The following is a 12,340-nucleotide window of genomic DNA, read 5'->3' as shown; positions in this document are numbered from 1 at the left end:
CACAGGCCCATCCCCAACAGTCACCCCCTGTGCTCCAGAGGATCAGCCAAACCCTCCTGGAGCTCTGGCAGCCTTGGGGCTGTGCCCACTGCCCTGGGGAGCCTGGGCAGTGCCCAACCAGCCTCGGGGGGAAGAACCTTTGGCTGAGATCCAACCTGAGCCTGCCCTGACACAGCTCCAGCCATTCCCTGGGTGCTGTCCCTGGTCCCCCAGAGCAGAGCTCAGTCCCTGCCCCTCCTCTGCCCCTGCCCAGGCAGTTGGAACTGCACTGAGGTCTCCCCTCAGTCTCCTCTGCTCCAGCTGAACACACCAAGTGCCCTCAGTGTCCTCCCACGGCTTCCCCTCCAGCTTCCCCATCTTCATTGCCCTCCTTTGAACACTGTCTCATGGCTTCATATCTTCCTTATATTGTGGTGCCCAAAACTACCCCAATGTTGCAGGTGACTGATGTTGAGGGACCTTCCCACAGGTGAAGGTGGGCTATGGGACTGCCCTGCCAGGCTCTGTGGGGTGGGTGATTTGTGCCAGCTCAGGACTTGGGCAGTTTGTGCAGTGGCTTTTTTCAGAATTGTGTTATGTCTCGAGAGTCCTGGCTGTCACTGCCTGTGGGGATGAGCAGTGAGGTTCTCAGAAGGAAGATGTGCCCTAATGGAGTGTCTCATCTCTGAGTTTCCACATCAGAATTAATCTTAGTGCAGAAACTCATTTCCTTGTAAGATCCTGTGTGGTTTGTTGGTTATTAATCTGCCCTTCCCCTCCCTTCCAAGTGTAAGTACTATAGTTTTGGGGAAGATAAACTATTTTCCCCAGGCGTAGGAATGGAATAGGATGCTTCATCTTAAGACCAAGAGCTCAGCTCAGTTATGGGGTGTGAACTTTGCCTCTCTCACACGTGGGTGCTGATCCAGCAATTAACAGCTGAAATTAGGAAGAGATGGAGCTGATAACATCACCCTGCCCCTGGCATGCTGATCTTCCTGGTGATTCATGCTCCCTGTGGAATGCAGTACACTGACTTTCCCTGGCTGACAGGTCATTTTATTTGGGATTAATATCAGTTTTGAACTTTACCTCCAGCTTGGACCAAGTGGGTCTATCCAGGCCTCTGCACTATGTCTGCCTTACATGGGTCTCTCTGTAGATAATAATTATTATCTTAGACTCCTTAATCTGTTGTGGCTCCTGTAATAACTTAAGGAGAAGGGAAAATAACTGTTTATTTAAAGTAAATGAAATTATGGTACTGTTAAAGCCAATGGCCAAATTTAACCCATCACTTGCCCCTCGTGGGTGGGAGGCTTAGATGGGTTGGTTACTATGGTGGGTCAGTGTTCACTGCTCCCATAATGTGAGGAATCACAGAATAGTTTGAGTGGGAAGAGACCTTTAAAGCCCATCCAGTTCCATGGGCAGGGACATCTTCCACTAGCCCAGGTTGCTCCAAGCCCCGTCCAACTGGCCTTGGACACTTCCAGGGCTGGGGCAGCCACAGCTTCTCTGGGCAACCTGTGCCAGGGCCTCCCCACCCTCACAGGGAAGTGCTCAAGTTTAAAGGTCTGTCTGTTCTCCATAGACAAAAGAAACCCTTGGACCAGAGTGGTGGGCAGAGCTGCCTGACAGCTCAGCCAGCCAGTGAGTGTGTGTGCTCAGAGAATGGGATCTGCACAGTGGGAGTTATTCAGTCCATGCAAATGTTCTGCAGAGCTGCAAACCCGAGGGGAGGATGGGAGGAAGCAACGAAATTGGAGGTGTCCAACACTGAAACCGTCTGAGTGGAATACTCAGGTGAAGCTCAAGTCAGGGACACTTCAGTGTGAAAAAAGCTCTGGCAAGAAACTGAGATATTCTATCCCTTCTTGACCTTCTAGAGCTGATGTTTTATCACTCTTGAAACATAATTTGTGAACACTGTGAGGGAAAAGGGGAGGAAGGTTTTTGAAAATCCCTTTTGTCTCCTTTGTTGCTCTAACAAACCTATGGGACACTATGTCAGTGGGGGGAAACAATTAAGTAGCCTTTAATTGTGTATTTTCTTCAGTGTGATGTTTGAGCTTAACCTATGCTTTATAAAATACACACATTTTTAAACCCATAGCAGATTTTTCTAGCTGAAAGCTGAAATTCCTGCTTAGCAGCATGTCTGTCATCATCATCATGGCTAGGCTTCGCTAACGAAGATTTAAGATGTCTGTCATAGGACTATGGAAAACCTGGATGTGTCCCTGAGTGGGTGGGAGGTCATGGATTGGATCAAGCACAGAGGCAACTTTAAAGCACAGACAGGGAGGAATTAAAATTCTCTGAGAGGAAAAGGTTTTTCTAAATATTTGAATTAATTTCTCAATGTTTTTTAAAAAAGAGAATACACCAATTTTGGAGATTAGGCCAGAATGTTCTTCAGTTCATATCTTCAAAGTGATAATTGCAGGAATGAGTTCCTGAATTGCAAGAAGTGCTGCTGTTCTGTGATACAGCCTGACAGAAATTAGGCTTTTTTTCCCTAGTCAAGAAATCTATAAATAGCAAATTATCTATTAACAGGTGTCTCATGAAATTACTCTATGAAGTATCAGAGTCATACAGTGTTAAAAAAATCAGGATTATGGAGTTCTCAAATAAAATTACTTTGTTTTCCTTGAGCAGATGCAAATCTGCTTCTAAATCTGCTTAATATAATGGAAGCCCCGAATAAACAAAGCTCTGTTTGAATGTTTAAGTATTTCAAAGTCTGTTACACATAGAGCTGAAAGTCTCCATCCAGAGTAGAAGCTCTGTGATCTTCAGTCCTCTGCATGTATCCAGTTGTATATATTTAGTTTTGCTAATGGAGAATTAAAATATTACGAATCCATGCTAATGACTGTGATGACTGTGAGCCCTATTATAAGTTATTTTAGTTTTTTTTTTTTAATTCCTGGTTGAGATAAAATGCAATATTTGATCATTTTATTATAACTTCATTCAGGATTTAATTATTCATAAGATCACTACAAAAGGGAATATATGACTGCCTAATAGTGTGACTTCAGGAGAGCAATCTGATATTGAATCTTTAGTGAGGAATGAGTAACTCACTTTTATTTGCATTATAAATCATGTAGATTACTGCAATATAGATAAGTAAATTCTGCTCTATTCTTGTGTTCTAGCAAGAGCAACAAATGTATTTCAGTGCTTGGTTAAATGAGTGGAGTTTCCACCAAGGGAGTGAATTAAAACGATGTTAAAGAAGTACTTTATAGCAGTGTTTTGTAATTACCTGGCGCTGGGTGTATTTCCTGCCAGTTTAACTGATCAGATCAATGCTCTCGTGTCACAGAGCAGCTCTGACCCCTAAGACAGCTCTCAGGGCTCAGGAATATTTACCATTGTTAATGTGCTGTGTGAAGTGAAGGCATTGCATGGACTGCAGGCCTGGGCTGTGAGGTGACTGGGGCAGTGTAGGGGGGCAGGAATGGCTTTGGTCACCAAACCCCCTCAGCTGGGCCACACGGGGGGAGAGCAAAGTGGCTTCAAATCGGGGTTGGGTTGTTTCTCCCCAAAGAGAACAAATAAAATTCACAATAGGGTGAAGTGCACCCTCCTGCCCCCTTGCTCCTAATTGTTTTCAGCATGTGAGTGAGGACTCAGGGTGGAGATGAAGCTCTGTGTGCCAGGATCTCTCTGCAGCCCTTGCAGAGCTGGGATTTCCCCGCAGCATTCCCTGGCAGTAACACCCCTCCCCTGCTTTTTGGAACCCCGGGCAGTGACACAGCTGGACTTTGTGGGCACAAAAGGGTTGATTTTTGTCCTGGAAGCGAAACTCTCCTTCTTAGTGACAAGTATCAAACTGTGACTGTGTTTTTGGGGTTCCTGTTTATTGATGCACCAACGAAACCCAGGGACGGGCGAGGGCTGAGGGGGGCACAGGGGGTGAAGGGGGTGCAGGGGCTGATGCTCCAGGCCACGGGTGCCACTGGTTCGGGCACTGGTGCTTGCAGCTGTGTCTTGTCACTGTGTAACCTCCTCCCCTCACCCATCCATCCCAGTCACTGATGGGGAAGGCATTTTACACAGACTGTTTTCTCTTAGATATAATTCCTTAAAGTTGTTTTCTCGTGAGCATTTGACCATCACAAACGTTTGGTTTTTTATGGCTTTCTTTTTCCTAGTTGCTTTTTGTAAAGCAAGCCACGCTGGGGAGACCTTTTTGGTTTCCAAAATCTAATATTTTCTCCTAAATTAACAGTTGAAAGCACAAAAGAATAGCCTTCTGCTGGGGAGGTTTGTATTATTTAGGATGGGGGAGAGCTTGGAGCAACCTGGTCTAGTGGAATGTGTCCCTTCCCATGGCAGGGGGGTGGAAGGAGAGGAGATTTAGCCTTCCTTCCAACCCAAACCATTTGTGTAAGTGCCAATATTTTTTAACATTGCAGACAGCACTTCACTTAAACTTCTTACTCTTGCTATCTAATGACTGCTTAACTTTACAACACGCTATAAAAAGTGCTCCTACTGTTGTTTGAAACACAGAATAACTGTTTTAAGTGCGTGGCCCACTGTAGTCCCTTCCAGCCTTCTCCACTCTGCTGTTCTGTGGCAGCAGAAGTGTTTGGTAACTTCGGTTGTCTGTGTTTTTCTGAATTGTGCAGTGTGGAGGCCCAGCTGTTTTGAGATGCAGCCGTTTCTAAAAATGCCTCACTTATAGTTAAGTGTTACAATTTTGCAAGGAAATATTGACTTGGTACCATGTACCAAATGCAGACAAAAGTAAGGATTCAGTGAACTTTTTCATCAAACCGGACGTGTTGGAGGAGCCACCCTCTAATGCTGCTGTTAATACACAGGAGGAGAGGGTTTGGGGCTGGGTTCACATGGGATGACTGCAGAGTCCTCCTGCCAACCTGAATGCTGTTCCCTGACAGATCGAAACTGTGCAAGGCCAGACCAGCAGAGCTTGGCTCCCAGTTGTTAAGTTTTGTTGTCAAGTCTTGTCAGGAGAGCGTTGCACCTTCAGCAGGGCCGTTTGCAGCAGTGGCATTTTTCCTAAAATCCTTGCGGAGAAACTGGTTCCATCCTCCTGCTGCAAGCAGAAGTGATTTAGATCGATCAGAAGTGATGGATGTAAAAACTGGCTACGGATTCTTGAAAAGACATAGTTCTGCAGTGTGGAGTGCTGGGCCTTGGGCAAGGAGAGCTCAGCTCTGGGGCTAGCCAAGGTCCATTGCACCCACACGTTTCCATCAACTTGGGGCTGGTTTTCTTTTCTTCCTTCTCATTGGTAACACCAAACCATGCCAGAGACTGGCCTGGAAATATGATTGAAAGGCACAAAATGTTCCTTATATCAATGTAAATGGCTTTAAGAGGAAGTGGAGCACTTCTGATGGGCCAAGGGAGAGAGCAGGTGCTGTTCCAGCTCAGCACAGGGCCATGGACTCTGGAGAGCCTGATAGATCATCTTTATTGTGTGCATTGACATGTAGATCAAAATCACAGCCCCCAAGCAGTTGTAATGCACCTCATGTCCCTCTAAAAGGCATCTCTGAATCATTTTCTCTCCTGGTACCTGTGTAACTGCTCCCAGAGCAGGAGCAGTTGCAGGAGGGATGTTCCCAATACCCCAGCACGGTGCCCCATGGAGCAGGATCCTGGCACTGGCATCTCCTCAGCTGGTGTATCGGGACGAAGTTGGGATGTTATTTTTTGGTCTGTGTTTGGCCCTAGCCACCTGCAGAAGTTTATGGTTCCTCCTGTCAAGTCTTCTGATAAAGCAGTGAACTTGGCCTTGGAGGGAGAACTTCTGTGTAAACTGTTTTAATTGGTCTGTTGTGATTGGTCAATTGCTTGTCAAGGGCATTTGGAGGACAAAGTGATGAGGAGGTGATGAAGGCTCTCCCCCAGCCTCAACTGGGAAAGACCCCCCCAATTCACTGCGCCTGCGTGAGGGGATTTCCCAGGTGCTCACGCATGCGCGGGAGGGGGGCACTGACATAACCAAGGGGGTGGGATTGAGAACCCCTGACGGGGCGGGACTGGCCACACCTCCCCGGGGCAGGTGCTCTCAATAAACTTTAAAAGGCAGACACGTTTTCTTTGGGGGGCTGGCTCTTCATGATGGACCAAGTTGCTTTTAGCAGGGACGCCTGCTTGAAGTGGGAGCCTGCCACCCCCTTGGAACACGCAGCTGCCGTAGGGAGACTTCATTACTGGTTAGGATGGGTAAGATTATCTTATAGGTGACACCTGGGTGAGTATGGGGTGTCGAACCTTCTTTCTAGGGTCTTTTGTGCACTTTTTCCTCCGCCCTAAACCTTTTCTCTCAAGCGCCTGTTTTTCCCCTTTTCTCTGTTTGCCACCTTTCATAATAAATAGCTATTTTACCAACTAGCAACGGTGTTTGGTTTTTCACGTTCCAGAATCCCTCGAACCTGTTTTTCCCTGATATAGTTTCCCCTCCCCGTTACAGCTGGTTTGTGGCAGTGCCTGGTGTTTGCACCCCAGAGCGTGGCAAGTGTCCCTCCATGAAGCAAACTGCTGTCCAGGCTCCAAAACACACTGTTCCTGCCCAGTGTGATGTGCCCTAGTCTGTTCTATCCAGCAGGGATGTAGGATATTGCAAATTAAGTCATATTTCACTGTAACCTGCAAATTTACATCTTAGCTGGAAATCCACAAGGAAAAATGTGAAAACTAGTGCAGCAATTCTGCACATCCATCTCTTTCACTGCATGCTGGTGCCAGTGTTTTACAGGAGCTCATTAGCAGAGGCAGAGTTATGTCCTCAAACCCTTTTCATTATGGTTTTAAACCAGCTGAACCCTCCAGGGCTGGGACACTGTCAGCTAATCCAGCCTGTGATAGTGAGGGCACTGTTACAGCTTGGTAACCAAACATGATTTTTCACAGGTTTTTTTGTTCAGAGATGTCAAATGTGGAGTTTTCTTTAAACCAGTTATGTCTTTTATTGTATTTAAAACTCTAATTTCCTTCTGCTGTTCCTTCCTGAAAGGTATCACCAGGTGATCAATTATATCAAGATGCTTCAGGTATCAGTTACCTGTTTCTTTTTTTGCATTTAACCAAATGAAATGTGGAAATAAAGGAAAATAAAAGGCTAAACTATTGCAATTTTAAAGATCTCCTCAGTTAAGGAAACAGAGCTAAACCCAATCCATTCCATATAAAAAATTCTGGCTGTATGTTTTACACAGGTTCCACGAAGGAATTGATTGAGAGCTGCTGTGGAGCTGGACAACAGTGGGCCATAGACAATGGGGAGTGCACAGAAATCCCCGTGAGTGGAATGGATGGTGACATTTGCAGGTATGTGAGGCAACCCCCAACATTTTTGGGTTAAAATAAAGAACAGTCCTTTAGGAGAAATCAAATATAATTTATGAGATGTCCAGGAGGCTGAGAACGGTTTCATTCATGGTCTGATTTGTTGGTAGACTGGCAATGTGTCATGGCAAATTAGAAAGAAGGATTTCCCCCTCCATTTCCCTAAAATCTATTCTAAACAAAGCCTGTTAAGATTTTTTCCGCTCTTATGTGAGCAGAGGAAATTTTTTTTCCCCATTCTCAGCACGTTTGTGGAGTTGCAGATAAATAGAGGGGCAGAGCTTGGCTTCCCTTTGGCAAATGCTAAATGCAGTGTTCAATTGTTAATTGTGTCATGAAATGGTGTATTTATTGCCCAGGGTGAATGGCCCCTGGTTGTGGTGCCTGTGTTCAGCTGGAGGGTGAATCTTGCACCCTGATAATGCTGCTGGTGGCTCCTGCACAGCAGGAGAAGGAGAGTGGGTGCAGAGTAACATGGATTCAATATTCCACTGGCTGCAGTTCATCCAATTCCCTTCCCCCTAGTCTGAAACAGGCCTTAGGGAGAGATGAAGGCAAAGGTACTCCAGACTCAGATTCTCAAGGAGTGATCCCACCATTTACAGCATTGAAAAGGTTTGACATAATCACTTTTATCAAATTTTGCATCATTACGCCTTTCTGAAGTCACTGGGAGATGCAAATCCTCCCCACTGGGGTCTGGCATGACATAACTGACACATACCAACTGTCTGTGAAGTCAAGACAGATTAAAAAATTCCAGCCTTGGCCTAAGTAGGTGCAAATCCAATACATTAATGAGTTGCACCTGCACATCTGAGGCTGTGTTTAGATGAAAAAGCCAGATCCTAAATGTTTCAGTCCCTGTGAATCTATTGGGATTTAAAGGAATCAGCTGTTTTACTTCTAAAATTTCAGTTGTGTCCCTGTTTTAAAGATCTAAACCCACCTATAAATGTTATGTCTAAAGAAAATATTTAATGTAAAAAATATTCAAATATGTGGCCTCAGAACCTTGAAAGCAAGGACAAAAACTTGCTGCTGCCACTGGGAGATGTGCCAGTGTGCAGGGCTGGTGACCCTGCACTTATCCAGCCCCGGGGCACCATCTGGGTGCTGGAAGAAAGGCAGGCTTCCAAGAGTCTGCCTCTGACTCAACTCACTATCTAAAGATGGTAAAAAGTAAAGTCATGGGATCCCAGACTGGTTTGGGTTGGAAGAGACCTTAAAGCTTCATTCCACCCCCTGCCATGGGCAGGGACACCTTCCTCTAGATCAGATTGCTCTAAGCCCTGCCCATCCTGGCCTTGGACACTTCCAGGGATGGGGATAGAAGATAGATACGAATTTCAAAAATTAGCTCCTGTTTTGCCAGGATAAATATTTATTAAACCCATAAATATTTGGGTTTACAAGTGACAATCACCATGACAAAGGGTTGATGTTCTTGGCTGAGGCAAACAAGTCACAGAATCCCAGAATCTGCTGAGTTGGAAGGAACTCACAAGGATCATCCAGTCCAAGCCCTGGCCCTGCACAGACCCATCCCCAACAGTCACCCCCTGTGCCCCAGAGGATCATCCAAACCCTCCTGGAGCTCTGGCAGCCTTGGGGCTGTGCCCACTGCCCTGGGGAGCCTGGGCAGTGCCAACCAGCCTCTGGGGGAAGAACCTTTTGCTGAGATCCAACCTGAGCCTGCCCTGACACAGCTCCAGCCATTCCCTGGCTGCTGTCACTGGTCCCCCCAGAGAAGTGAAGCCTCCCCTGTGTCTGCTGTAAGTTGTTTATATGGAGGTTGCAGACCGAGGTTGTTTCCAAATGCCCTCTTGGGGTGTTCAAGTGTCAAAAAACTTCAGTGTTAAAGCTGCTTGTTGATGTATCTTGATGTCTCTGGACATTCATGTCCCAACTTGGCTTGTCTCTGTTTGGAGACCACAACATGGGCTGCAGGATGGACACTGGGACTGCCTAAATGAGATCATGGGCAGTAACTTGATGACTGAACTTAAACTAAAGCAAGAACAGGAAATCTTTAGATAATCAATTGATAGTCAGATGTAAAAATACTCCCAGAGCTTGTACTCCCAGGCTGTGTCAGAAATAGGATGTTAGGCTTGATGAAATCTCATCTGACCCAGCATAGTCATTTTTATCTTATAATTGATATGTTTTATCATAACAGAGCAATGTTTATCTGGGTGGCTTTTGCATCAGCTGTCCCAGCACAGATCCTGCTCTTTGCTGACACCATGTCCCAGTTAGAGACTCACAGCAGTTTAAAACATTCACTGATCTTAACTCATTAACTCTTTCCTGAAGCAGAAATGGTCTTAAGCTTCTTTGAACCACAAACTTACTTATTTGCTCTGCAAAGAGTAGGTTTGTAAAGAAGATAAAAGCCAAGAGAATGTGGTTAACGCTGTTCCCAGTTCATTTTCTGGGGTTAGAGGAGCTGAAACTGAGCTGTGCTGATAGGTAAAAAATACTAAAATGTGGCTAATGACACTCCAGTGCCCCAGGAATTTCTCATAGCTAAATGTCACATTTCAGAGAACACGAATCTATAGAGATTTCAGTGTTTAAATACAGTAAATACTTTGAGCATATAAAAATGCTTCTAGTAGCATTTTGTAATTTCTACAGACAATAGTAAGTTTTGATTGGTTTTAGTGGTCTTTTTTTTAAATTGTGATGAAAGTTTGGATGTCTTCTGTAAGAAATAATAGTTATATTACTGATACCTGAATACATTTTGGTAGTAATAATTCATTGCTCAAAAATTTGTATTTCTCCAGTTGGCAATTAATCCTGAAGATCTTTTCTAACCTAAATGATGCTACAGAGTAAAGCCAAAGGCACTGTGGGATTTATCTGCCCTTCTGTATATGTATGAAGGAGGCACATCCCTCTTTGAATGAGAGGAATCCACTATAGACTTAAAAATAGTAGGGAAGAGTATTTTAGTATTTCAATGAATATCTATTAAAATCCATTTAGGAATTTGACATTTAGATTTTTCATCATGTCAGTCTTCACTGAATCTTGTTAAAATGTTTGATTTGAAGCACCATGTCTAGGAAATGTACATTCCCAAAGTATTTCATATATAGTGATCTAGTCACCCATAACCTTCTCTTTGATAACCAAAGTTAGAGGAGAGTTTAAATTCTGGGTTACACTCTGTGGTGGTGTAAAGGAGAGTTCATAGGTGCGTTATGATGTGATGCTTTCCTCCAGCCCTGTCCAGGGCTTCAGCCCTGTGGCTGGTGAAGGAGGAAGTGCGTACAGGTGTGTTTCCCTTTCCCCACTTTCCATGGAACAAGATTTCTGTCTGGTTTTTGATTTCTGAAACCTTCCAAAATACTTCTGAGAAACAAAACATGGGGAAGAGGGACTGTCACACAAACAATGATGAGTTGTGAGGGATATTGGTGACCAGACTTTGAGAGACAGTGACCTAAACACAAGACTTCTTGAGCATCTATTAGGACACCTTTTGCTAGAAATAAAATACTTCCTGCAAAGGACAGTGGTACTCTCTGTATTATACTAATATTCATAGAATCAGAGACTCATTAAGGCTGGAGAAGATCATTGAGTGCACCTGGTAACCCAGCACTGTCAGGTCCACCACTAAACCACGTCCCCAGACACCACATCTACATGTTTTTTGAACACTTCCAGGGATGAGGACTCCATTGCTTCCTTGGGCAGCCTGTTCCAGTACTTGACAACCCTTTCCATGAAGAAATTTTCCCAGTATCCGAGCTAAATCTCCCCTGGTGCAGCTTGAGGCCGTTCCCTCTCCTCCTGTCCCTTGTTCCTGGGGAGAAGAGCCCGACCCCCCCAGCTCCCCCCTCCTGTCAGGGGGTTGCAGAGCCAGAAGGTCCCCCCTGAGCCTCCTTTTCTCCAGGCTGAGCCCCCCCAGCTCCCTCAGCCCCTCCTGCTGCTCCAGCCCCTTCCCCAGCTCCGTTCCCTTCTCTGGAAACACTCCAGCCCCTCAATGTCTGCCTTGTCCTGAGGGGCCCAGAGCTGGACACAGGACTGAGGGGCCTCGGCAGTGCCAGCACAGGGACGGGCCCTGCCCTGGTCCTGTGACACAGCATGGCTGGGACAAGCCGGGGGCCAGGGGGGTATTTACACATCACACAGGATCCCAGAATATGTCAAGTTGGAAGGGACCCACAAGGATCATCCAGTCCAACTCCTGGCCCTGCACAGGCCCATCCCCAACAGTCCCCCCCTGTGCCCCAGAGGATCAGCCAAACCCTCCCTGAGCTCTGGCAGCCTTGGGGCTGTGCCCACTGCCCTGGGGAGCCTGGGCAGTGCCCAACCAGCCTCTGGGGGAAGAACCTTTTGCTGAGATCCAACCTGAGCCTGCCCTGACCCAGCTCCAGCCATTCCCTGGCTGCTGTCCCTGGTCCCCCAGAGCAGAGCTCAGTCCCTGCCCCTCCTCTGCCCCAGTTGTCGGAGAGACCAAATCTGTGGAATGTGTTATGAATCCAATAGCTCGGGGGGTTTTTGCATGCCATGCTGGTGTGTTCTCCCTGCCCCTCTGCAGGATTGCCCAGAAGCAGTGCTGTGTGTCCACGGTGCGGGAGAACAGCTGCCTGGCCGGGATGGTCGCTGCCAAGGAGGGCGACACGTGTGGCCCCGAGGACGGTGACCCCTGCATGGGGTCATCCTACAAGGTGAGCTGCTCTGCTGCTTCTGCAGGTTTTGTTCCCAGCATGAGGTGTCCTCATTTCCTGCATTTAGCAGGAAATGTTTCATGCATTATTATGGAGCACAGAAAAGATAAGGTTGCAGGAATGTAACAGGGACATTAGGTTGTTTGCATTAAGGTTTACAACCCCTTTTAAAATTTTACAGTAATGTTGTTTTGAATTCTTTCCATCTTCATTCTGTAGACTTAACTGGCTGTATTACTTTTACTTCCTCACTTTGGAAGTAGCTGAAAAGTCCATTTTAGTTTCTATATCTATTGTGTAGAAGAATTTAGAAAATGATGGGGCAA

The 12,340-nt window shown here is 46.0% G+C and overlaps 1 protein-coding gene across 1 annotated transcript in view; it reads left to right on the top strand.

The window, feature by feature from the left end:
* FBLN2 (fibulin 2) overlaps positions 1-12,340 on the top strand; it is a 112,300-nt gene that overhangs the window by 68,756 nt on the left and 31,204 nt on the right. Inside the window, exons 3-4 of the mRNA XM_032699315.1 lie at positions 7,194-7,305; positions 11,885-12,014. Coding sequence (XP_032555206.1) covers positions 7,194-7,305; positions 11,885-12,014 — 242 coding nt within the window. The remainder of the gene's footprint in view (positions 1-7,193; positions 7,306-11,884; positions 12,015-12,340) is intronic.

This window comes from Chiroxiphia lanceolata, chromosome 11 (assembly GCF_009829145.1).
Source record: "Chiroxiphia lanceolata isolate bChiLan1 chromosome 11, bChiLan1.pri, whole genome shotgun sequence".
NCBI lineage: Eukaryota > Metazoa > Chordata > Aves > Passeriformes > Pipridae > Chiroxiphia > Chiroxiphia lanceolata.
This window is presented reverse-complemented; position numbering and strand designations above follow the sequence as displayed.